Source organism: Hyperolius riggenbachi, chromosome 10 (genome assembly GCF_040937935.1).
Source record: "Hyperolius riggenbachi isolate aHypRig1 chromosome 10, aHypRig1.pri, whole genome shotgun sequence".
Classification (NCBI taxonomy): Eukaryota; Metazoa; Chordata; class Amphibia; order Anura; family Hyperoliidae; genus Hyperolius; species Hyperolius riggenbachi.
In genome coordinates, this window is record NC_090655.1 from 133,026,952 (window position 1) to 133,054,901 (window position 27,950).

Here is a 27,950-nt window from a genome sequence, read left to right on the forward strand (position 1 = left end):
CTCCCTTCCCATGTTGTCAGCGATCATCAGGGAATTAAAATGTATGTATGTATTCAATTGCTGCTTCACTCACCTCTCCCCTCCCTAATTGTTTCCCCTTCCCTTTCCTACCCCCTCCATGTGTATTGACACTCTGCCCTGCTGTCCAGGGTGCTTCAGGTTTAGACGGCAGAATTGGTCCACCGGTGAGTCCTAACTCCATTACACTAACCTACATCTCTCCAGTTACCTTGTCTTGCCCCATCTGCTCCTGTTCTTAGCCTGTCTGCTACCAGATTAACCCCCTTTCCAATAAGCAGCATCATAGTCATAGCTAATTTATGCTCATTTCCTAAATATTTCTTTGCAACTTTCTTTAATTTACAGAACGACTTGTTAAGCAATGAAACATACATACCATATAAATAGCTACTATTTAGTGCAATAGGTCAACTGTTTCAGGTATAATCATGTTTTTGCAGTTATGCCAGGGCTTGATCAAGTCTCTACAGCGTCAGTCAGTTATTACACTTGTATACATCTCTTTGATATGCAGAATAAGTTAGGAGAAGCGTTGGGAGAGAAGTATTTTGTTTATTTGCTCCTTGATTATTGGTTTAGTTGATTTTTATTTATCCATAGAAGAGGATGTGGGGTTCTTATGGGCATAATCTTCCAGTTACATATCCTGATCTATGTTTTATCTTAGGGAAAGAACTAAACAGAATAAGAATCTTGTTCCATTAGCTACTGTTTATCACTGACTTAACATGTATGCTTGTCTCAGCTAAGCTTTCACGTTTACATGCATGGGGACAGACTAAGTTGTCTGAAGGTATCTGCATCATGTCTCCAAGTCCGATGGACATGTTCAATGTTTGAGCACCTTTGGACCAACCATGCGTAGCTCAATGCTGTCAAAATGTTTTAACTAAAAAACAAACCTAATGGATAATATTGAAGTTATACTGAGCATTGGGGCCTATAAAGTGAAAGTTATCACTTGCAGAGTGAGAAAAATGGGCAAAAAGAGGACTAAGGGGAAGACACTAGACCAACTAAGAAATGTAAAGCTGCAAAGCTGGTTTCAGCTGCATAATCCAAAAATAACATTATCTTAGAAAATGCTTTACTTAAGCTCAGAGTTTCTGGCATGAAATGTGGATTATCCTACCTCATTCTGTTTTAAGGAAGGTGAACATTGATCAACCTTCTCCATATCATCAGATCATGCTTACACACGATAGATTGGTGAGGTTCATTGGGTATCTCAATAAGTGAAAGTCCACTGTAGACTCCCTTTTAAGTAGGACCTTAGTTGAGTTATTTTAGTGAGCATTTTGTATGTCTTCCTTATAGGTTTGAAAACATCTACTTGGAGAAAACTCAAGAGAAAAGTTAATATGATATTGCCCAATGGGAAAGCAAGTGTTTATTGTTTGCAATGGTTATTACATTCAGTATTAAAATACATTTGTACTAAAAAAATAGATTTTCAGGGATAATATGAAATATTAGTTAGTGGCACATAACTCCAGCAGATGGAGCTACAAACTATCTAAACTAAATTCTGTATTTAACTTGTATTGTTAAACAAAGTTTAAAGTAAACCAGAGATTGGATACTCACCCAGGGCTTCCTCCAGCCCCATACGCACTTCCCTCGCCATCCTCCCGCGGTCTGCCATTCAGCTGCAATCAGCCCCGGTAACTGGTTCAGTCGTGCCAGTTGGGGTCTTCTGGGCATGCGCAGAAGACTTCGACTGACGCGACTGAACCAGTCACCGATGCTGATTGCGGCTGAACAGCAGACCGCGGTAGGACGATGAGGGATGTGCTTATGGGGCTGGAGGAAGCCCCGGGTACATATCAAATCTTTCTATATTACTGTCTCTGGTACACTTCAAAGAGAACCTGACTCAAGGGGGTTAAAAAAATTGATACTTACCTGTGGCTTCCTCCAGCCCCATGACCACCATTGCCTTCCTCGCTGTCCCGGGAGGATGGGGCTTGAGGAAGCCACAGGTAAGTATCAATTCCTTTAACCCCCTTGTCACAGTTTACCTTTAATTAGAATGATTCAATACAAAACAACAGTTTGTGAACTTCTTAAAGCTCAAATAGAAGTGACTAAAAACCAGTGCAGTCCCCCTTTGAAAAGAATTGTCCACTTACCTGTCAATTTGATTTACTTTAAAGGATGTCCGAGCTAAAAAGGACAGACTTGAGATAGCGCCAGTTTATTATAAAATGATGCTATACACAGTATGGATTATGTTCCTATGGTCCAACACAAGCCAGAGCAGTTTTTTTTCTTTGGATAGATCGTGGGTAAGAACTTCTATCGGATTTCTTTTGCTGTTTGTGTCTCCTTTTGAAAGAGTGGAGTCAAACTCTGATAATACTGCGGTGCACACAGTGCATGGCAATATTACCTTCACTTCACTTCATTACTAATGAGCGTCACCATTACTAACGCACATTACTGTAGTATCGGTTGCGTTACTCCAGTACTGAGTCGCGCTAATAGCGTAACTTTTGGTGCTGCATGCAGAAGTTAAGTTAATATTGCTGTGCACTGTGTGTGCAATGCAGTATTATTGGCGTTTGATGAATCAACCCCTATGTTCCTTACAGGGACAGGGGTACTGCTCTTTAGCAGGCAACAATTAACATAATATTTACAAATCATTTGACTTTTTTACAGTGCATAAGATCTGGTACTGCTGCTATTTTCATTCCTTTCTCTCTCTCATCAATGGTGGTGATTGTCAGGATGGACATTACATGAAAATGGTCACCATTTCAGAAAGTGGGGGCAATTTGTATCCATGGAGATGCAGACAGCAAAACAAACTGATGTTTCTCACATTTTCCCTCTTTGTCCAAATTGTACAAGAATGTGAAGATACAGTTTGGCTCTAAATATTCTGTTTCTGAAGTCCAGTATCCAGGCTTAGTGTTGTGCATATGTGACCTAGCTGCTTGTCTAAGCCAAAAGAGAAGGTGCATGATGAATTCTATATTTATGATCCCAAGTACAGCTTTGTTCTACAGCTGCAACTATATCACAGTATTATTAGTCAGGTTGTATAACTGGCCTTTTTCCTACCACCATGAGGACACTCATTACCAGAGGTTACCGATCATATGGCCTGGCCTCTCGATCTCTGTAAATGCATCCATTTCTGCAGCATGGTGATTTACAAATTGCATGCTAGGCTACTTTCTTGAAATGATGCAAGCAAATCCTTTCCCTTTTTAATCCAATTCAGATTGTATTGGTGGCAATGCTTCGATATGTGACTAAACCAGTATTTCTTTGTCAAGTTACCCCTTTCAGCCTTGAGTTGCAAGATGACCATTCACTAAATACATCTGGCTTCTGCTTTAAAACACTTTTGATATCTTAGGCTTTATTGTTACTTATCTATAATGTCTTCACAATGCGTCTGAAGATCTGGTTTGACTCAAAGCTGAAAACTGTAACAAGCAAATGATAACTATACTGCCTGCACACATGGTCTCTTTTCCACATGCTTATTTCCTGATTGTCATGAGTGAAAACCAGAAGAAGACAGTCTAAAGAGTTTATTGTTCTTCTATGTGTTAGGGGACCCCTGGACCAATAGGAGTTCCAGGACCAGCAGGACCAAAAGGGGATAGGGTAAGTGAAGGCAGAAGTCTTGTAGAAACTTATTGGCTTGGTTGGTCTTTCTCTTTCTCTATAACTAAAATTCCATTATTTTCATGTGTAGGGCAATAAAGGAGATACAGGTACACCGGGACCAACTGGACCAACAGGGCCACCTGTGAGTATTATAATGCACCAATAAAGGTTTTGCTCAGCAAAAAAACTTCGATTAGGGAAAAAAATGGGCAGAAGTTGAAGGACTTAGACCAAAAGCGGTAAAGCTGTGAGTGCAGCCAAAGGTGGTCCTATCATGTAATGGCTTAAGGGAGTGATTTCTTTTGCAAACACTGTTTGCCCATTTTGTTACAAAAAATGTATGCCTCAGTAAATATAATGTAGTATGAATCTCTGCACTCTGACATGCTAAGAACACTGTAATATTGAATCAGAGTTATATGAAAACAAAAGCCTGTCAGGTGTCATACAGAGCGAAAAGGATTCAAATGTATACACCAGTACTTAGCAGCACTTCCCAGACATTTCCTATCTCAATTGAAAACAAAACATGTTCATCGATAGTGTCCCTTTAAGTTTTCTCCTAGGAGATATTTTTCATCTTCTGTTTAAAATAATGTTTCAGCACTCGTTGGTGGCTTAAACAGCATTTTATTTGTGATGTGAAAATATCACCTAGGCGGGAACTTGGAGTAACAGTGAATTGGATGGGGCCCAATGTCTAAATTGATCTAAGGTTAATGTCTAAATTGATGCACTTACAGTTAATGTAAATATAATAAATATATTTACTGAATTAAAGCAAATGTGGAAATTAAGTGGAAATTCTGGACAAATTAAAATAGGAAATGACTCTATTCCACCCCTAAGCAAATAATTAAAAACATTTTGGAAATATGAGCGTTTTAAACAAATTATGAATACATAATGTGAAATGATATTCATGTAAAGGTATCAGCAGGTGTTTCTCTGTAGGCAGTTGGCTAAATTTCAGCTATACAATGCTGGCAATATGTCCTGGCCATTGCATCCAATGTTACCCAAAGTATATACCTTGCCCTAAAGAGTTGTCTGTGATCCAGCTGTAGTACTACGGCAGACTGTTTGTATGAGGCCTTTATCTATTTATCTAATGACTAAAGCCTCTTGCACACTACATGCGATTCCAATTTTTTATAAGATCCAATTTTTTATTCTGATTAAAAAAAAGTACCTCAGTGCATGCTGCTACTTTTATTAATCGGAATCAAAAATTGGATCTTGTAAAAAATCGGAATCGCATGTAGTATGTAAGAGGCCTAAATATGATTTGCTATATACATTTTAAAGTACATATGAGTCTGTATGGGACCGGGGCAGACAGAGCCCTACTACCATTTCTGTCAGTTAAAGAGTAAATCATAGGTAGCACTATCACCACAACATTCCCCTTCCCCCTTTAAATAATTGCTGTTATCCCTAGTGATGATGTATACTGACCCAGGCCCAGTTTTGCAAAAAGATGTATGGTGATGGTGAAGTATTTGGGATTGAGACCAGTGCACACAATAGGGATAATCCCTGAATGGAGAAATACATACAGATAACAAAGAAGTGTTGTGGGGTAAAAATATCACGTGTAAGGGCAGGCCTGGATTTACATCACTGGAGCCTATAAGCACATATATCCTGGCACCTTAGACTCCGCCCTCCATGGACCTACAAACCCCTGTCGAACTGCACCACAAGTGTGCTGGCTGGCCCAGCTGTCACCTCTCCCCTACTTCTCCTGCCCTGTGTAAGTAGCCACAGGTGCCCTTTACTATTAGGTAGCCAGAGGTACTGTAAGTATAAAGTAGCTAGAGGTGTTTCTGATTGAAGGGAGATCTCGTCAGTGGAAAGCCAGGCAAGTAACCTCTCATTTTCACTCTGCTCAGGACTCTGTAGAGGGAAGGAGGGAGGGAGCCTTTCAGGGAGGGAAGTGAGCCGTCTTACCATCATCAGGAAACTGTAGGCACATGCCTACAGTGCCTTATGGTAAATCCAGCCCTGTGTAAGGGCATGCTCATTATATTATTTGTCTTTACAGGGTCCACCTGGTGAGAAGGGAAGCCGGGTAAGAATGTAGAGTTACTCTTTACTTTTTCTAACCTGTGGCTACATAACAAGGTGGAATGATTCACTGATTATGGCTTGTCATAGAAAATACTACTTTGGTACAAAGTGCACTGCTTGAACCTTAACTGCAGTTTTGCATCCTTTTGAACGCTCAAGACTTAGATTGCTACTATATGCTATGCTCCATTATATAAGTTAAAGTAAGTTGGGTGTTGTTGGGTAAAACAATGAAAAAAAATGTGCTCTCCTGAGATGTATATGCTGCATGCTTGTGCTGTGGGAACTTATGAGAACATTGGTCTGTTTGTATGAAAACTGCACGGGTGGAAATTTGTTGCCCACAGCAATCAATAATCTCATTATTATTATCATTGATTTATGAAGTGCTAGCATCTTCCGTGGTGCTGCACAACAGAATCCAGAGTATAACAATACAAATTAACTGTACCAGAGTTAACAAAACAAGACAGTGGTGGATTACCGCGGATGCAATGAATGAATCAACTACAAATGTATACACGGGGTGGAAGATATGTGCACATAATACACAGCATTGAGAGACAGAAGGGGAAAGGCCTTACAGTCTAAAGGTTTAAGGGATAAGACAGTAGGTGAAGGGAAGCTGTGTATGTGGAAAATGGTGGTCAGTGGTCAAGGTGTCCTAAGTAGGAGAGTATGATTGCCTGAAGAGGTGAGTTTTCAGGTTGCACATAAAAAGGGAAAGTGGCAAATGTGCTGGGGAAAGAGTTCCAGATGAGGGTAGAGGTAGAGGATCGATAGAAGTCTTGCAAGTGGGAGTGAGAAGAGGTGAACAGAGAGGAAGACAGAAGAATATTGTTAGTGTAGCGGAGATTCATTTGTTCCTGCAGTTTTTGTATAAGAGGGCCAGTCCTATGTTAGTTACATGTAAGCATGTTTTATCACACCGCAACATACGTTATGAGAACATAGCCAACTGTGATCATTCCATCTTAAAGGACTTAAAGGAAAGCTGTCATGAAAATGATCTCCTTAAATGCGTCTTGTGCTTCTAAATGCTTTTTACATTCGACAACCTAATTGTCTAGTAGAAGGGCATAGGTCACTTTAGATTGCACTCTAAAAGTATCAGTAAAACAAGAATAATTTAATCAGATATGTATGTACATGTCTCAGTCAGCAGGTATCAGTTGACATCAAATCCTCATTCTTCCATCTGAGAAATACAGTGAGAATTAAACACCTTATCTCAGTTGAAGACCCACCTACTCTAGTTCAGGCATTTGTATGCTACCCCCTGAACTACTGAAATGCCCTCTGCATTGGGTCGCGTCCTTTACAACTAGTACAGAACGCAGCAGCCAGACAAATAACCAATGCCCCCTACGACTTACACATCTCCCCAGTATTGCAAGTGAAGTGTGGTCTGTTGTTAGTCGAGGAGCAGAAATGCAGACATCAAACCAACAAACATTGATTCCGGTGATACCTTTAATGACTAACTGCACATGGTTTATTGCAAGCTTTCGAAAAGCGTTACGTTTCTTCTTCAGGCATTCTACAGAACTGTATCAATTGTATGATTCTGATACAGTTCTGTATTATGCCTGAAAAATAAACTAAATGTTTCAAAAGCTTGGAATACAGTTAGTCATTAAAGGTATCACCGGAATCAACATTTGTTGGTTTGAGCTCCCCAGTATTGCAAACTCTTCACTGGTTGTCAGTAAAATGGACAATCCAGATTCCCTGGCTGTTCTTCTGCCTCTAATACTTTTAGTCATAGACCCTGAACATGCATGGAGAAACAATGTTTTTTTCATCTGGGTGATCCAGACACTGATGCACAAATGATCAGCAGGACAACTAAGCAACTAATATTGTTTAAAAGCAAAAAAAAATATAGCATTCCTCTCGCTTCAGGTCTCCTTTAAGATTCAGTGCAGAGGAGGCACATATTTGTGGCTTTGGACAGCAGATTTGTGTATTTTCATGTTACATCTGTCTTCATATTGAAATTAAGGAATTAAGGTGGCAAATTCAATTTCTAGTGAAGCTCATGAGCATGCTACACTATGTTTGGGCTATTTACACTATCATGTTACATAAACTTTGAAGCAAAGTATTATGTTAAAAATGTACCTATCTACAAGACACTTAAAGTATATTTTATCATGACAGCTCTCCATTAAGGTTAATAAAAGTTGTATTCATATGTACTGGTTTGAATTGCCGCATACAATAAAACTATGTAGACACTTCTCATTCGGTTTCTCTCTTTACTGTAAAAAAAAAAAAATTCAAAACTTATAAGAGGATACAAAAAAGTAAAAATCCATCGGACTAGAGAACAACTGTAGACTGTTACCTTCCAACACTATAACATAATAGCACAAGACAGCTTTAAAAGCTGAACTACTGGTTTACAGTTTTTGTTTTTCTAAAAACAACATGTTGTAAAACCCCATTTTGACATGATCTCTGCACTGAACCTGATCAACTCACTATTCCCTTTCAGTAATTCATTTACTCTCTAACTGTCCATAGTTTTCTTGCAAGCTTTCAAAACTTGAAAGCAAACCTGTGAGGTTTGCCATTAGATACTTTCCTCAGGAGGGGAAGGCTCTGGGTCTGTAAGAAGCTTCCCTGTCCTCCTCCATTAGGCTGTTCCAGTGCTGCAATCCCCGAAGATTGTGGGCGTGGAGCCCCACAAGCCAAGCCCGACATGATCTGAGCTACTGTACAGGAGCAGACAGTTCAGACCCAATCGGGTTCAGCTTTTTCCACCAAAGCCCAAATGGGTCCATGCTACTGCGCATGCAGGAGCCATCAACACACCCTTGTTGATGGTCTTTCAGGGGACACAGCCCTGGAATGACCTGGTGGAGGAGGATGGGGTAAGCCCCCCTACAGGTACCTTTTAAGTGTCTTTCTCTGGCATGATATTCCTGCATCAGAACTGAATAAAACTGACTGTTACATATGAATTTGTAGGTGTTTACTGCAGTCTGTCTCTGGGTTAATTTATTCCCACAGGCTTCAATTTACTAACCGTTACCACACGCTGTAAATCAGAAAACAGCCAATTTTACCAAACATTTTGTGAAATGTCAACTCACTAAGGATGTAACTACATGGGAAACTAAAATTACCGACTAGTGAGGTAAATGACGAACTTGTGTGGTAAATACCCCATAAATGTCAATTCACCAAGGATAGAGCATGTGGTAAAATAAGTAAGATTTTGGTTTTAATCTCCAGCCTTAAGCTTTCGGTAACCAAATGAACAGCCATTCAGAAAGTTACAGAACGGAGGAAACGGAGCACTGCAAAAGGTGAAACCTAATTAATCTATTCAGGAAAATAGGAAAGTTAATAGTACGAACATATTTCTCTAATTTCACAATATTATTATGTAGTAATTAAAAATAGTTAATAAGATCCTAGCTGTTTTGAGCTGATATAAATTTTGTTAATTTTAAGTACCTTGGACTTGCACTTTACTTATCAGTATGATACAAAAAAAAAGCTATCTGCATCACATCTTCCATCCACTTTCCATGCACTACAAAAAAATCCATCAAATACCAAATGAAATACTGCCTGATTTCTTATAATATCAAATCAAATACCACATGAGGTAAACATTCTAGTGGATTGTCATTCTTTTTCAGTAAATTGACAAACTATTACCACATGTATGAAAATCTTAGTGAATTTGGAGGAAAAAAAAACTACACAGAATGCGATATTTTACCAAACTTTTTTTATTTTACCAAATGTGCCAGATTGCCTAAGACACCGACAAGATCATATATAAGCTTATAACTTTTGGTTATGTATGGTTTTGATCCAGCTCTGTATCGCGCCTGAAAAAAGAAACTTGAAATGTAGAAAGTTTGCAAGAAATCTACATACAATTAGCCATTTCAGCTATTACTTAAATTCACTTTGGTTGCTTCGATGTGAAGAAGATCTGAAGGCATACTTTTTCTCAAACACCACATCACTTGCTATTCCTTCTAGAATACAAATAGCTACCACTCACGGAAGGTAAAATAATAAATAATCTGCCATTCTGATTTAAGTAGTATACTAATAAACCCACATCCTTGGTGCCTCCACCCTTTCCATATTTATATTTACTTATATATCAATTTTTTGGTCTGTCCTTCATTTGACTTTACAAGATGCACATCAGAAAAGCAATGCTCCAAACATGAAAATATAGTGTTAAAATATAGTGTCCTATTAGGAAAGCACTTTCGTAACCATGACTAATTGTATATGCTCTTGTGCAACATGGTCTGTTGTAGCCACAAAGTAATTACATAGAGAACACCAACTGAAAAGTGCTCTCATCACTCTTGTGCAATGATGCCTTGCTCCATTTCCTTTTCTTCACTTTTACTGTGTGTGTATTTTCTTTGCTTTTCACAGGTTCACCTTTGTCCCCTTTATCCTTTTCCTTAACTCGTGCCTTTTTACCTGGGTCTTTCCTCCAACCTCCTCTGTAGCCTGTTCCATTTTTTCCCGGATTATCCTTTCTTTGTTGACATGTCTTCTCCTTGTTTTTTTATTCCTCTGCTTCTCACATCCTTCCACTAGAATCATTTTTTTTGCAAACCCCAATTTACTGTGCCTCACAATTGCCAACCCGAATTTACCCCAATTTACATGCCTCATAATTGCTTAATCATTTACCAGATTTCCTAATCTATCTCAAACACATATTAAATAAGTTTATTCTGCTGTAGACTTTAAAACACTCTCCATAACACAACTAGTAAAATAAAAAATGAGGTGATGCTTTACATCTATCATGTGTTACTATTAGCTTAACACATCATTTGTTGTCTGATTCTAAACTGTTTACATAGATCACAGACTTAGACTACACTGTTTCTGATGTTAATTAAACTAAACGACTATTTTGAAAGGCTCGTTGTTTTATGCCTATGTGCCTGATCCATCTAGCAAAAGAAGTAGGACTTTTATGCTTTGTATACACTGGCATTAAATCAGGACCTTGATGGACAACTCATTCACCCACTGAGACCTCAGTGTAGAAAAAAAGTGTCTTAAGCTAAATGTTAGTATTGAGAGCAGGAAATCTGCACAAGTCTCCATTGATAAGAGGAAGAGGTACATTACTCTGAATGTTTTTGTAGGTTGCTAATTCACCTATAGACATCATATGTTTATTGATCAATCTAACCTTTCAGGTTGGAAAACTATTGTATGACAACATGGCTCCCTTTATGTACTGTAAAAAAAAACCTTGCTCCAAGAAAAAAATATTCCTTTATATTTATTTCAGCAAAGTTGTCAGATTCATGAATTTAAGCACGTGACCTTTTATATTTTTTTGTTCTATAGTCCCACGGTCTACAGCTAGTCTTGGCACTAACTGTACCTGAGAGGAGCTCACTTTATTTCACATAATTTTCAATACTGATTTACATCCATTTAAAAGTAAATGTTCAGCACCTTCAGAAGACTAGTTCAAGTTCAATGCGGTATTCTTCCATCAATCATAAGCACAGTGAAGCCGAATGTCTTTCTTGTTGTAAAAAGAGCAGGCTGAACTGCATCTTATCTTATAATGTAGGAATCAGACTTCACATGATCTGCTTTGCTTTTACTAAAGAGCTGTACAGGTAACTACCAAAAACAAAGGAAACAGCAATATAATATGTTTTAGTAATAAACAAAGAAGTGGAAAACCAGCACAAGTGAAGAAGGCAGCTCTGGAATATTCCTCAGCAGAAAAATTAATTTAGCAGGCAGATTTGTATATATCTTTTGTTCTTTTTTTTTTAATATAGTAATTATTGTAATGTGATGGACGTTTTCTCCTAGGTGATAGTTTTTATATCTTAATAATAAAATGTCTTTTAAGTCAACCGCAAGCAAAAACACAGAATAATTTTGTATTTTCAGTATTTTTTTGCCTACTTTTTGGTACTTTTTCAATTGCAGAGTGTTAAAAAATTATTTTAAAGAGAACATGAAAAATTATCTCCTAGGAGGAAACTTAGGCCCAGTTAGCCTGACTGCATCTGCAGGTATTTATTCACTTTTGAGGAAATGACCAAAAAATATATATACACACCACACAAAACCTACCAATTTGAACTAAGAAAGCTGGTAGTTCCTTAGTAATATAAACATATTACAGATAAACAGCACAGATGAAGAAAATAAGATGAAAAGTTTAGAAAATAGATTATGATGCTGGACATTTATTAAATACCCCTAAAACCATCTATCTGTGTAATTTTTGATTAAATATTTTAATGTGTGGGTTTTATGAAAGTTTGTTTGGATTGGAAATAGATCATAAAATGGCCCCTTTCACTTATTAATGTATTATCTATTCCAGCCTCATGTTTGATGGACACAGAGGTGTGAGGTAGACCTTTTTGTGTCACATCATTGGGGGGAGGAAAGGAATTTCCCTCTGTCTCTCATAAGGTACACTCCAGATATTCATATAATATTTATTTAAGGTGTTATTTTATAAACATTTTCCTGTAAAAATCGATGCTAAAAACCAACATCACAAGCAATTTCATAATTGCAGCCATTATCTGGGGTATAAACGCCCGTAAAGACGTCAGGATAACAGAAATCTCTGAACTGAGACCACAGGTCACAAGGGCACCTCACTATGGGCTTTCACGCTGCCTTTTCATCCTTAATGGCAGCTCAGCACTATATGAATAAAATATATAAAACAAACCTCCCCCTAACCCCCATCGGTATGTTGGCCTCCATCTCCTTGTGTCACAGATGAAGCAGTTCCAAGCTCCCGCAATGGTGTCACACGTTCCTGGCTGTGAGATGTACTCACAATGACACAGTGATGGACTAACTCTCTGGTGGCTGAGCGGCCATTCGCGGGAGCTTGAAACTGCTTTAACTGTGGCACAGTGAAAAGGGAGATGAGGGCCAGCATACAGATGGGGGCTAGGGAACAACCCCCTCCCCCCCCTCAAAGGTAGGTAATGCCTTTCACCGATCCCCCCCCTCCCCTCCCGGGACCAACACTATTTACAAACATCTCTTAGGGGGAGGTTAATTTTATATATTTTATTTGTATAGTGCTTAAATTACTTTAACAAATGTGGCAATTGGGATTTCTCCCAAATTGCTTAAATTGAATGCTTAGTGTAGCTTTAACAGACCAGGCCAAGGGTCTTGTCTCTGTAGCTTATGGATGTTTTCATATTTTTCCTTATTTTTAAAAGCAAACTGATGTAAAACTATCACTTGTACATGAACAGATTTTGGAATAATTGTTACTAGGACTTAAATTTCTATACAGCGTTTACTAATATGCTTACTTTGGTCTGGTAGTTACCTGTACATTTTTATTTTCTTAGACAAGCTTTAATAACTTTAACTTTTTCAGTTCTTAATAAGTAACCAAATTCTATATTTAATGTTAAATTAGAGCAGCAGAAAATACTGTACATAATAAGATTCGGTTTTCCTGCTCATATGAATAATTAAACTACAACACAAGTAACTAAAATACAACTCCCCTCCCTCCATTTGCATATAAAAAAAATCACATAAAAGTATATGTAGTAAGATATTTTATGCATTTCACAAAAAAAGCATAAAGTATAATTATTTTAGATTTTTTATATATATATATAACTCTGCTCTTTATTGTCTGAAACAACTTTGAAGTGGATGATCCTGCAAGTCATTATATCTTTTGTTGAACTTAATTATTATTTGCAGGGGGAAAGGGGGAAGAAAGGCTCTAGGGGGCCTAAAGGGGATAAGGGAGACCAAGGAGCGCCTGGATTAGATGCACCCTGCCCGTTGGTATGTTTGATTTTTGAAATGTATTTTATGTAGGACTTGAGGATGGGAAGAGCAAAAGAAGAACTTTTAAGCAAAATTCTACATTAACTGATGATGATTTACTCTGAGGTTTTGCTTAGTTTTGATGGTATAAATGCTTATTATTCACGCATGTTCTTACTTGTGACTAGAGTATATTTTGAGATTTGCTGCAGGTTTTGTGAAGACATCTATTTTTGGTAAAATTTCTTCCCTTCCTCAAGACTCACGCCAGTAGGTGCCACTATAGCTTAAACTGGTAAAGCTGCCGGACTTTTGTAAATCTTTTCAATTTAAAAAAGGGTTATGCTCCCCATACTCAATTTTTGATTTGGAGTCTTTGGACCCCATTTTGGACAATGTATGTATAATTAAATCTGATATGAACTGTGGTATTTTCTGACCTGGGAATTAATTCAGGCTTTTGCAGTGTGAAACGCAAAGCCCTTAAATATCATAAAATATATTAAATACAGACGTCCTGCAGTTTTAGTTGACGTAATATGCCAATAAATCAAAAACGTGGCATATAGTGGAATAATTAGAAGTTGATTTTGCAAACAGGGGCATCGTGGTCTTAAAGGAGAAAATGGTGATCCAGGGATACCAGGGCTGGATGGGCTGGATGCCCCTTGCCCATTGGTATGGCTTTAACAACCCTTCTTCCTGCATGCTGAGTTCTTTAATACCTATTCTTTGCTTGGAAATATTCACATGTTTTGACTCTCTCCCACCTTCCCTGTCTATCCCTCTACCTCTCCCCAACCTCCCATCTCTCTCCTAATTATTATACCTCCCATCTCTCTCCTAATTATTATACCTCCCATCTCTCTCCTAATTATTATACCCCCATTTCTCTCCTAATTATTATACCTCCCCCTCTCATATACTGAACTAGTAACTGATATCCTACTTTCCATAATGCCACAACACACCTATGTTATCCAAAAAACATACAGTAATATGTATACAGTATAACAAAGTAATACGGATGTCAGTTTTATGTTCTATAGGGATTTCAGTACATCCTGAAGCCTTGTGCCACTTGCATACCCATTTCCCTATTACTCTACATTGAACAGAGAGTGAGGAATTGAGCAGTGTCTGTACAGCAGTTGTTTCCAAACTGCTACCCATCTGCTATCGTATTTATAAAAAAAAACTGGGAAAATAAGATGATTTAGAAAACATAGAAACAACATAACTATTGTGTAGGGCGGGACTTAGCAATACTGCATACAGCTCTTCACTGCTGCTGGATGCAGCGAGATGTGGAAAAGCATGGCTCAATGCACTAGAAGTGAAAGGGGCCACCCGACAGCTCCATCAAAATGCACCTAGGCATATTTTTTTATGGTGATGCACCATGTGCAGTGTAAGTGATGACATACAAAGTGAAGGGGCGGGGGGGGGGGGGTGGTTGGGTGTCAGGCAAGAGGCCATACAATGTGCACTGCTCTGTACCATGACCAGCATAAATAGAATCCAATACTTTTGCTGAAATTGTTAAGTATGTCTGGGTGAATATGATAAATATATATAGGAGATACTAGGTACTCCAAAAATGAGGTATATATATATATATATGTATGTATGTGTGTGTGTGTATATATATATATATATATATATATATATATATATATATATGTATGTATATACTGTACATATATATATTAGAGTCAAAAAGGATGTACAGATCCGTACCACCTTCAGAAATGTCTTGCGACAGTTCTTTTTACATTTGCATGTCTTTTATTAAATAAATGAAGATACATTTCTGAAGGTGGTGCGAATCATTACGTCCTTTTTGAATCCAATATCCTGTGGTGTCCAGGAAAAGATTTTCTGCACGCCTTATCATCTACTATTGGATGAGTAGCCATTAGAGGACATCTATCAAAGTTTACTAAAATTCTAAATGCCACATACATAATACATAATGACAGGTAAATGGCACCTGTCTACATGGTACAGTCCTGCAATCTGTCGCCGGCTCAGAAAGCCGGGCTCTGATGTAGGAGGCATTTCCTTCACACAGGCTGTCATAAAAGACACAGTAAAAGTCTTCTGTTGTTACTGGCTAAAAGCTCTATAGGTATGTGGGGTTTACAAAATGACAGTTTCTTTGATTGTTGTCTTTTGAATAATCATAAATTTAAAAAAGAGAAGGCAGTAAACTGTAAAATAAAACAAAAAACTAGACCACAAGTACAAGTAAAATGTTATTTATTGACTCACAATTACGCGTTTCACGGAGGTGCTAAGCATGTTCATTTTTTAGACTTTAGTGATTGACCTGCAAAAGTGATGTTTTCACTACAAAATGTGTAGTTGTTAATCAATAAATATAACTTTACTTGACCTAGTGGTCTAGAGTTTTTTGGAGTTAGTTCACTACCTACTCCCTTTTGAATGTTTTATTATATATCCATATTCAGATTCATTAACCTATTTTAGTTCCTGGACGTAGAAACTACGTCCAGGAACCATGCGCGCTACCGCGGCCAATTGCGCGCGTGCATGCGCGCTCCCGGCCCGCGGTTCGTTAGCCAGGCAATCAGTGAATCGGGCTATGGTGCCCGATCACTGATTCCTCTCCCCCGCTGAAAAAGCGACAGCTTCTCTCGGAAGCTGCGCCTTTTCTGGCTGTTACCTTCCCCATGCGTCTCTCTAAGCGTATGTTATGCTTAGAGTGACATCATGTAAACAAACTCATGGCCGCCATCTTGTGGCCAAAAAGTAATACTACAACTAAAAGTAAAAAAAAAAATAAAAATCAACACACATTTACATTATAAACCTATTGTTTACATCCCACCCTCCCAAAACTACCCAAATAAAATGTTTAATATAAAAAAAAAAACATTACAAAAAAAAAACATGTAAATATTTACCTAAGGGTCTAAACTTTTTAAATATCAATGCAAAGATGAAATATTTCTATATTTTTTTTATTTTAAACTTGTAAATAGTGATATATGCAAAACGGAAAAAATGCACCTTTATTTCCAAATAAAATATTCTCGCCATACATTGTGATAGGGACATAATTTTAATGGTGTAATAACCGGGACATATGGGCAAATACAATACATGAGTTTTAATTATGGAGGCATGTATTATTTTAAAACTATAATGGCTGAAAACTGAAAAGCTGAGAAATAATGAATTTTTTCCGTTTTTTTCTTATTCTTCCTGTTAAAATGCATTTATAGTAAAGTGGCTCTTAGCAAAATGTACCCCCCCCCCCCAAAGAAAGCCTAATTGGTGGCGGAAAAAACAAGATATAGATCAGTTCATTGTGATAAGTAGTGATAAAGTTATAGGCTAATGAATGGGAGGTAAACATTTCTCAAGTGAAAACGACGGAACGCAAATGGATTAAAATAACTTCCCTTTGCAGTTTGCAGTATACAAGCCCCACTAGGGAAAACACCCAGTCTCAAGATCTGGATTTAGAGGCAACTGGCACATAATGAGATATTAGCCTATAATATTGAGTTAAAAAGAATTGTGAGACAATATATATACAGGAATGTGTTCTTAACTCGATGATGCTAACAAGAACTTTCCAGACTCCCTCCTGCTGACCACTTTAACAGTTTCCACTTGCTAAGCAAACCTTTCTCTTCTGCACCCTTCTCATAAATGTCAGTGTTTTCCTACCTGATGCAACAATTGCATTGGTTTGAATAAAATAACGAGTCTCTGTCTTGCAAATAAAATACGGCTCACTTAATTTTCTCCAGGTCACCAAATTACACAAATCAGCTTTGAAGAAACAATCAACAGTGTGTAAAAAAGGCACTTCATTTTGAAAATGAGTTGTGTTAATTCTAGTAATAAGTGATAAGCTAAGCCCTCCACATAGTTCTCTTTACTTGACCATGTTTTTGCCTATGTCTTCACAGAAAGAACAACAATACAGGCAAATGCCACAAACTTGAAAATAAAAAAATATATGTATGGTGTTTTGTCTTACTATATTGTACATACTGTACATAGGCACATAGGCACCAACATACCGGTAGCTATTTTTCTCATGCTCATTTTTTTACTGTCAGAAGTAGCAAGTAGTAAATCATTACTACCTAATGTGGCATGGGCAAGTTATCTCTACCAAATGTGACCCGGCGATAGTTACCAAATAGACAGAGTGGAACGTTGGTATTTTCATCAATTCTAAGTTTGTTTGGGGTCTATCAGAACATGTTGAGTTTCTTAATTTTTTTTGTCAGACGTCTTGGCAAGTATATTGAATCTGGGCATGCATGTGCACAGCATTGGTGTTTTGGGGATATATTGTGTACTGAATGCGATAATATGCATGAAAGATAGTTTGTTTCCTACAATACTATGGGTTTGATCTACTAAGGCTGGAGAACAGTGTAAAGTATTGGTTTTCCAACAAAGCGAGCATACAAAATGGCTATGGATTAGTTTTACCACCTACACAAGGGTCATTTTAAAATATAACAAAAATAACTGAAAGTTAGTGACTTGGACTGTATGCTATTGTAGAGTCCGGAAGCACCCACTGCAAGAACAAATACAGTATTTAAAGGAGCACTTTGATAGAAAAAAACTGTGAAATATACACATACATATAAAATGTAAGTTTACATTGCACTGTAAAGGACTTATTTTCCTATAAAGCTGCAACTTACAGTAGGCATTTTCAATCTGAACGGTTCTGAACTTGCTGATTGAATTAAAACTGTCCCATCTCCTTATAGGGTAGTCGGTAGGCTTCCATCATACTTTTCAAAAGCACTCCCTGGTGTGGACTTATAAAAAGATGCTGGCTTTGAATGCTTGTATAGTGGCACGTAAGTATGTATAGCAACCAGCATCTTTGTATAAGTCCATGTCAGGGCGGCATACATGTAAAAAACGTGCGAAAAAAGGACTCAGGATATAGCCATTAAATGAAGTTTGCATTGTTGTGTACTCTTTCATATATCCATATTTAGCTACATTATGAATTGTCTTTTAAAACATAAGGCTATGGAGCAGCCAAACAGTTATCGATAAAGCCTTTCAAATGTTTAGTCACGGCTGTAGAAGATAACATTTTCCACAAGCCTACACAACACTATTGCTAATGGGGGACATGTCTATTGCAGAATTGGAAAGGGCTCTAATGGAAAACACATTTTTCCATAAGCCTACACAACTCTATTGCCAATGGGGGACAGGTATATAGGGGTATTGGACAGGACTCCAATTCTGTAATAGGCCAGTCCCCCCACTAGCAATAAAGTTCTATGGGCTCACCATTATGTTTAGCACCAACGAGTCCTGTTCAATGCCGCAATTTACCTGTCCAGTAATAGAGTTGCATGGGCTTGCTGTTATGTCCAGCTTCCATGTTTCCATAAGAGTCCTGTCCAATGCCGCAATTCACCTGTCCTCCATTACTTGCGTAGACTTGTAGAAACATTTTTGATTTCACAAAGATAACCACTGCATTGCTAAAATACAAATGGATTGCTTATAATTAATAACATAGCGGCTGCCCACAAATCCCAATGGGTGCATTTTTGCCGCTCTTTATATTGTAAGTAACGAGGAACCTATTTTTCTGAGGTAGTATATGCGCCCAAATTTCCTGCTTCTTCAAGCAGTGAAAAACCTTGAGAATCCCCATGAGGAGATGGACTTTTCCAAACATGCTGTTAACAGGCTCAGAGCTGTCAGATTATATAACACCTATTGTACATGGCAGCTACAGGGGAAGTAAAATAAATGTAGTGCATTTACTCTGGGACAAATGTATGTGCGTATATGTACATGTATTAAACATTTTACCTTATTTTCACCATAGTGATTTTTAAGGCCTCCCTCAGAAAGGTAGCTGACATGCAATGTGTCCACCCCCTGTCAGCTGCTCTCGTGAGCAAGCCAGATATTAGGCCCGGCCCCACTGACAGCACTTTTCAGGAGATCACAAAACACTCAAGATTCCTGCATCACAGGAGTGCCACGAACGGGATTTCCTGCTTACTCTGATCGCCGAAGGCGATCGGAGTGGGTGGGGGGGATGCCGCTGGGCAGCGGCTATCATGTAGCGAGCCCAGGGCTCGCTACATGATTTAAAAAATTTAAAATTTTAAAAGTAGTGACAGCACTTTTCAGGAGATCACAAAACACTCAAGATTCCTGCATCACAGGAGTGCCACGATTTTAAATGCAATTTCTGGAGTGATTGCGATTTGACTCCGCTGCCATTAACGGGATCGCTTCCAAAATGCTGCATACTGTGCTCTGTGATTGCTCTGTGATGGCAACATTGCAAGTAGAACCACCTCCATAGGATTCCACTGATGCAGTGCTTTGCCAATCACCAGCAAACTAATGCAGCAGCGATTGGTAAGCACTGCAAAAGCATTGCCATTGGGTCCCAGACCTAACAGGCAGTACAGGTAGTGGGGTAGTTTCTGTCGTCTGAAAGCTCACTCTCAAGCCATCCTACTGAAAAAGGCCAAATAAATCCAAAACCGTATGTATCCAGTAAAAAACACAAAGTGCATGTGCTGATTACATTTTGTAAATTAGAATTGCAAACTTGCCCCCCTTGCTGTAATAGAAAACAAAAAAAAGGCAGATTTGTTAGAATTTATTTTATCTATTGTTTTCCATCCTTGATAAATCAACTCATATGCTTCACATTGTAGTTACATGTGGAGATTTGATCTGAGAGATATCTAGAAGTGCAGGTGGTTTACTGAAGCAAATTTGTCATGAATCTTCACTGTGTTGATTTTAACCTCCTGAGCGATAATCCCGAGCTGAGCTCGGGGTATGTCGCGCAGGAGGAGTTCTCAGGCCCTGGTGGGGCGATTTGCATAATTTTTTTTTTGTTACACGCAGCTAGCACTTTGCTAGCTGCGTGTAACTTCCGATCGCCGCCGCTTGCCGCCGATCCGCCGCTCGCCGCCGTGCTGCGCAGCCCCCCCCTCCCCAACCCCTTGCGCAGCCTGGCCAATCAGTGCCAGGCAGCGCTAAGGGGTGGATCGGGACTCCCTCTGACGTCACGACGTCCATGACGTCGGTGACGTCATCCCGCCCGGTTGCCGTGGCGACCGGGGAAGCCCAGCAGGAAATCCCGTTCTGAACGGGATTTCCTGCTTACTCTGATCGCCGAAGGCGATCGGAGTGGGTGGGGGGATGCCGCTGGGCAGCCCAGGGCTCGCTACATGATTTAAAAAATTAAAAATTTTAAAAATAGTGCTGCGCCCCCTCCTGGGTGATCTTATTGTATCGCCCAGAGGGTTAAACAACCAACTAGGTGCTACAAAAAAAATAAAAAGCTTATTGCACCATGTTCAAACTTACCACAGGAAACATTGCTGCTGAGTGTTCACTGCATCTTTCCTTTAGTAACCACCTACCTGTATACTGTTAAATTCTGTAATTGCCCAGATATCTCTCAGATCCAATCTCACAGTGTGTGACCAGCAACCATTTGTGTGGGTGGGGTAAAGGGAGGCTTGTGTGACAGTTAATGTTTTCACTTTGCCATTGATATCCAAGCTGCACTAATGAAATTAAAATTGACTTGAATCTGAAATCAAACTTAATGCTAACTGAACAGCTTAGGTAGAATTAAAGAGAAACGGTGACCAAGAATTGAACGTCATCCCAATCAGTAACTGATACCCCCTTTTACATGAGAAATGTATTCCTTTTCACAAACGGCTCATCAGGGGGCTCTGTATGGCTGATATTGTGTTGAAACCCCTCCCACAGTGTGATGTCAGGACCCCTCCCAAATGAAAGTGTTTTTAAACTGTAATATCCGATATAACTTGGGGATGCTTTTATTAATGCTTTGTAGATTGTAGATTGCTTCTTTCATAGAACATTGTTGTGTATGAATTGTGCATAAACATTTTTTTGTGAAAACATTGCAGTATTTACAAGACAGAAAGGATAAATACCGGCTGCACCAACTCATTGCTTCCAGTTCCTCCTCAGCAGCCTCCTGATTACTCAGACCTGGTTCACACCAAAATCGCAACTACTAGCGCATAGCGATTTTGCTAAGCGATTTTGGACATTGATTTTTGAATAATTGAGTGTTTTTGCACATTCATTTATGCTAAATCGCTCCAAAAAATGCTACATACAGCGTGTTTGCGATTTCAAAAAACGGTTCTGTGGGAGCCCTCATAGGGCTACAGTAGCCAAACACTTTTCAAAGCGCTCAAAAGCGCTCTTCAAAGAGCTGGGGCTTTGAAAAGTGCTGAAAAGAGCTCTTGGAGTGAACTAGCCCTAACTCAACTTTCCTTCCGGTCAGTCTATGTGCATGTGAGGGCTGGTTCACACCAAAAGCGCAACCACTAGCGCATAGCGATTTTTTAAAGTGATTTTGGACATTGATTTTTTGAATGAATGAGTGTTTTTGCGCATTCATTTATGTTAAATCACTCCAAAAAATGCTACATACAGCATGTTTTTAAAAAATCACAATGCTTCTGTGGGAACACCTTCAGAGGCTTTCCTTGGCCAAACACTTTGAAAAGCGCTCTTCAAAGTGCTGGCACTTTGAAAAGTACTCAAAAGTGCTCTTGGTGGTGTAAAAACGAAAACGTGTTTTTGTGCGCTGTTTCCCCCCCCCCCCCCCCTCTCGACCCTCCACTGCGCACTGTGTTTTTTGAAAAAACTCTTTTCTAAGCACTTTGCCAGAGCGGTTTTGAGATTCACTCCCTGACACAAGTCTTTGACCCGGAAAAAAATCAATACAATGTATTTATTCTAAAAAAAACGCGAACGCAATCGTGCAGAAATCGATTTTGTGAGCATTTAGAGCTCATTCTATACCTTCCATTATAGCAAAAATGCCCCACAAGTGGTCCAGGCACCGCTTTGCTGAACGCACAGCGCACGAACCGCGCTGATATGAACCTTCTCATAGACATTCATTGCAAAAGTGTTTTGTGGGCAATTTTAAAAATCGCCTGCGCTTAAAAAAAGTCTGAAAACACCCCTAGTGTGAAGGAGCCCTTAAAGTGCTTTGCAAGTGTGTTTGTATAGGCTAGTTCACACCAGCGCAATGTGAGTGTTTCCCCAAACACAAACAAGGTCCTGTAGCATTTTGGAGACGATTACACCTCAATATAAAATAAAGGAAAAATTTAACATTGCTTTAAAAATAGTTGAACAGAGCAATTTTCAAAGTGGTTTTTAACAAAAGTTGTTCACTTCAAGGTCAAAATGTCCTTCCTGTTTTGCCACAATAACTACAAAATCGCTAAGCATAATGCAAACGCTCCAAAATCGCTAAGCATAAATAGAAAATTGCTAAGCACATGCCAGGAATCGCTACTGCAAAATGCCACAAAAAGCGCTAAGCATTTGCGATTTCGCTTAGCGATTTTTGATGTGAACTAGCCCATAGACTGTCAAGCAGGGGTCAAACTTGCAGGAAGCCAAATGCATGCGTTTTTCTACTAACGTGTATGTGCGTTTTCCAATGCGCTTGCTTTTTGTGATGTGATTTTAATGCAGTTTTTACCATTTGAATGCAACATGTGCAAATCACATGCAATTCTCGTTCGATTCACAAACATACGTGAAAAGGTAGCGGATGTAGCCAGTTTTTTAAGTGGACCAAAATCACATCCCCAAAATGCGGAATTGCAGTTCACCCAAAGGAAAACATTATATGCAATTTTGGCAAGTGTGATATGAATCAGCCGTAGGGAGATTTGGGCGCAGGATAAAACAGCTCACCCTGCTCCTGCACAAGTCCCAGCGCTACTAATTACTATTCCCCTCCAGGCCGCCATGGATAGTGGGGAAAGATGTAATTCAGCTTCCAGCCATTGCTGGTGGCCAATTACAGTGTTTTATAGCAATTTGCGCTCTGTCTTTTACGGTGCCCAAATTACTCACTGAGCGCAACTATAGCTGTAATTCCCATATCTTCTGCTCTGTTTTTACAGCGCTTGGTGTGACCCCTGCCTCTGTCAGTAGGGAGGCGCAGCTTCAGCTGATAGAGAAATCACTCCTCCCCCTTCTTGCCCATGTGATATAAGGTGGGGTGGGGAATGGAGACTGACTTGGTGTCAGCAAGGCAGAGTCCTTAATGTTTTGCAAAGGCTGCAGTTTTTTATTTCAAACTTTTTTATGTATAATTATTTTAAAATGATGTTCTGTTAATTCCATACATAAAGCTTCTCTTAATGGAGGCATTGAGTATGATGTGGAAAGCCTTGCTACTATTAATATCTCACTTTGCATCAATAGTTTTCATTACATTAAAAAAAACTAAAACAAATCAAACATTTCTGATAACTAAATGTATAAAGAACAAGAGAATCCCAGAGAACAGCTTGATAGCCGAGGCTGTTTTGTCCTTACTGAAGGTTTTATTATCCCTTTAGTTCAGGTGTGCTTTATGCAAAACACTTTGCCAGGCTGACCGATCCACGGCAAACATTTGCCCATTGTTGCTTGTCCTTATCCAATGCAAATCCCATTCAAATGAATGTTCTGAAAGCTGGCCTAAAAAGCAATGCATTACATTCTCAATTTGACATGACTTTTTAGAATCCAGCTATAATGGAGTGAGAGGGGAACGTGTGCATGTAAATCTTTTTAATTGTGCTGCATGGTTTATTATAATACTATATGATATAAAAGAGTATTATTCTGTTTCCCTAGGGAGATGATGGTTTACCAGTACAAGGCTGTTGGAATAAGGTAACACTTGCTTTCGAATGCATCTGTAAACACTGTTTTGAATTTTGCATCAAGTGTTGCACATGTGAGACTTGTTGGGGGTTGAAGTATGTGTAAGCTTGTAGTCTCCTGCATGTGGCTTGTCTGTGAACAGAACACAGAAATACACATACAAGATGCGGTTTTGCATGGATCAGTGATGGAAACATTTAACCTATTTCTTTCTTTTGGTAGAAAGAGGAAGTGACTTATTTGCGAATGTGCTAGTTATGCATGCACTACCATAGATTTTAAATTGGGGATGATCAATCTGCTAGATTATTTTCAGCTTTTCCTTCTGCTGCTGATCTATGTAAATTACTTGAGATAATCCTGAAGTCGTACAAAAAAAACAAATAATAGACACAAGACATAAGAGTCTTCCCACTAACAAGGTAGGTATCTATCCTTTGCAAATATGGATCTTCCAGCATTTTGAAGGCGATTATGCCTCAATGTTAAGTATAGGAAAAGTGAATAATTGCTCTAAAAAGCGCTGAGCATATCAATTTCCTAGCACTTGTTTTGCAAAAGCTGTTCACTTCCAGATCAAAGTGTACAAAAAGTATAAAAATGCAAAACCAAAATGCTCCTAACATCACTAGGCATAAATAGAAAATTGCTAGGCACATGCCTGGAATCACTTATAAAAATCACTTCAAAAAACGCTAAGAGCTTGCAATTACACTAGCGATTTTTGATGAGCACTAGCACTAAGATTGTAAGATTGTCCTCCCCTAAAAGCCAGCAGAAGCTGCTTCCGGGCCGGCCGGGTAGACTGCAGTGCGCAAGCGCTAGGTCCGGTGGCAAGAATCATAGATCGCACTCCTGTGGCCGGGAGCAATCTGCGCATGTGCACTACGAGTCAACATGTAGGAAGGAGCGCAATCAATGACGCGCACCACCAGGCCTAGCACTTCGTCGCTTCCTGTACCTCAGCAATCACATCCCCTGGTGTGTCCCTCTGATGATGCTGCCAGTGCTCCAGGGAGTTGGGCGTCATCACATCAAGTGGCTAATTCAATTTTTTTTATATTGGTTTAAATACAAACATCTGTATTGGATCCAATATAAAAAAAAATCTGGGTGTAGTAAAAAAAAATAAAAAATAAAGATGAAAAAAAGTGTTTTTTTTTTTTGTTTCATTTTTTTTATATTGTACGCATGCTTGTGGACAGCTTGCAGGCCCGCAGCTTGCAAGTGGTCCACAAAAATGCTTACAATATAAAGAAACACTTTAAAAAAAAATTGTACCACTGTTGGTACAAAAATCGTGTGGAAATTAAACTCCAGGAAGGTTAAATACTCCCATTTACTGACCCAAAAGGCACCAGTTTCCTAGAAGTATCAAAATTGCTGATAAATAATCCCAGATGGCGCTATAAGTAGAAGCCCAAATGATGAAATGTAGCTTTAGGCTGCTTACACACAGGGACGTTACAGGCGCCTGTAACGCTCCCCCAACGCACAGCAATGTAACTCAAGTGGGCTGTTCACACAGCCCACGTTGCGTTACATGTAACGCTGTATGTTGCCCGGAAAGTGCAGCATGCTACGGCGTTAGAGCGGCAATAGCCGCGTTAGACTGTTTACACATGCGCAGTAGGGGGCGGAGAGAAGGCGGGGAGAGCCAGCTACAGTAGCCGCGCACAGGGCTACTTAATATTCACTGCACTGGCGGCCGCTGATTGGCCGGCGGAACCACGTGATGCGGAGTGTCGCGCTCCGCGTCACGTGGTCCCACCGGCCAATCAGCGCCACTCTGGGAGACTTTATCGGAATAGAGCCGCCTAACGTGGCTCACTCTACCGTCGGCTCTTGCAGCACCATACGTTGTGTTAGGTGCACGTTATGCAACCTTAAAGAGAATCTGTACTCTAATATTCTTACAATAAAAAGCATACCATTCTATTCATTATTTTCTCCTGTGCCCCTCTGTGCTGTTTCTGCCACTCTCTGCTGCAATCCTGGCTAGTAATTAACAGTTTTAGGCAGTGTTTACAAACAAACTAACCAGCTTCTAATAGGCTCAGCTAAGCATAGTGTGTGAGTCATTCAGAATGTGCAGGGGGCCTGCAGAGGGTGTGTATCGCTTCTACCAATCACAAGCAGCCCTGCACATTCCACACAATCAAGCCTTAGCCCGACAAACAGGACAGAGGAAAGATACATTGATTTATTACAGAGACAGTGCAGTTAGGAAAGACTGCAGTAAGCCAGAGCAGATTAGAACAGGCATAGGAACTGTCACGCTTGGAGGTGTATTCTCCACGGTCAGCACGCGATGCATAAGCTGACGTGAAGGGGGTACACACACCAGCACAAGGACTCAGGATATCCCCAGTTTAGTGGAGGAGAGGACTGACTCCAATAGGAGATTGTGGCGCACAGAGCCGATGCAGATCCGAACAGCCACAAACAATACTTTCGTGAAAACGTCTCAGCGCAAAGTAGCGCTGAGCGCATAAACCAGAACTGAGGAGATCAGGACAGGTAGACAGAATGAACGCTTGCTTAACTAGCCACTACTTAGTGACAGCAAGCGTCCACAACAAAACAGACTGGAATGAGGCAGCCAATGCGTTTGCAGCGATGGCGTGCCTCACAAAGACAGGACAGGATAGTCAGGAAATAGCAGGATCAAGATAGATGAACGTAACACAGATAAATATACAATAAGTATGTTTTCCTAGCGTATTACAATTACAGCTATCAATAAAACTATTTGTAACGTCTGACTAACATAAGTATATATCGGCAATGAACCGATATATGACATAAGCAGGAACACTGACTAGAACTGGAGCAATACAGGGAACAGGACTCAGAAGGATTCGCTATCTCTTCGCAGAGATGAACGCAATCCACAAACGGAAACAGGACAGGATTCAGAAGGATTCGCTATCTCTTCGCAGAGATGAACACAATCCACAAACGGGACCAGGAACAGGATAACTAGCTCAGCACGGGTGATCACGATACGCGCATCCACCAAAACGTGCTGGAACTGACTAACTGAACACAGGATATAAACAGTTCGTGTACGTATATATCAGCGTCACTGATGTATCAACGTAACATGAATACAAGGAAAATAATAAACGTGCTGGTATGCATATATATGGGCAATGAACCAATATATGATGCAAAACCAGCAAAGTATCTTTAGAACAAGAAACACGGTCTGGGGCTGAGCAACAGCAAGACTAGCTTACACTGAAACTATGATAGCCCAAGGAAACCCTGCAGGAAGCAGATCTTTATACTGAGGTCATCCAATGGGAGCAGACATGCAGATTCCCACACAGGTGAATGATAATCAGTCACAAGCTGACAGCAGGGAAAGGCAGACAAAGCTATGCAGCTTGCATGGAAAGAGATCAGAACTGCCTCAGCAGCACTACTACTGCCAGCAATACCTGCTGCAGCAGCGATCATAACAGTACCCCCCCCCCCCTTAAAAGCGGATTCTAGACGCTTTTCAAAACTGAAATTCCCAACAAAACAGTCTGACTGATAATTCATGATGACCGGGACAGCCCGGCAAGACCAAATTCCAGAATCAGGCCCCACAAGACTGGACCCATCAGAACCAGAACCTACAGAACCATGCCCATCAGTACTACAAGCCCCAGTGTGACATCCATCAGAACCATGAT

At 39.6% G+C, this 27,950-nt stretch overlaps 1 protein-coding gene across 1 annotated transcript in view; it reads left to right on the plus strand.

The window, feature by feature from the left end:
- The window catches only part of LOC137536731 (collagen alpha-1(XIII) chain-like), a 269,977-nt gene that overhangs the window by 232,670 nt on the left and 9,357 nt on the right, over positions 1 to 27,950 (plus strand). The window contains exons 33-38 of the mRNA XM_068258952.1: positions 150 to 185; positions 3,592 to 3,645; positions 3,737 to 3,790; positions 5,696 to 5,722; positions 13,459 to 13,545; positions 24,235 to 24,273. Of these exons, the coding sequence (XP_068115053.1) occupies positions 150 to 185; positions 3,592 to 3,645; positions 3,737 to 3,790; positions 5,696 to 5,722; positions 13,459 to 13,545; positions 24,235 to 24,273 (297 nt within the window). The remainder of the gene's footprint in view (positions 1 to 149; positions 186 to 3,591; positions 3,646 to 3,736; positions 3,791 to 5,695; positions 5,723 to 13,458; positions 13,546 to 24,234; positions 24,274 to 27,950) is intronic.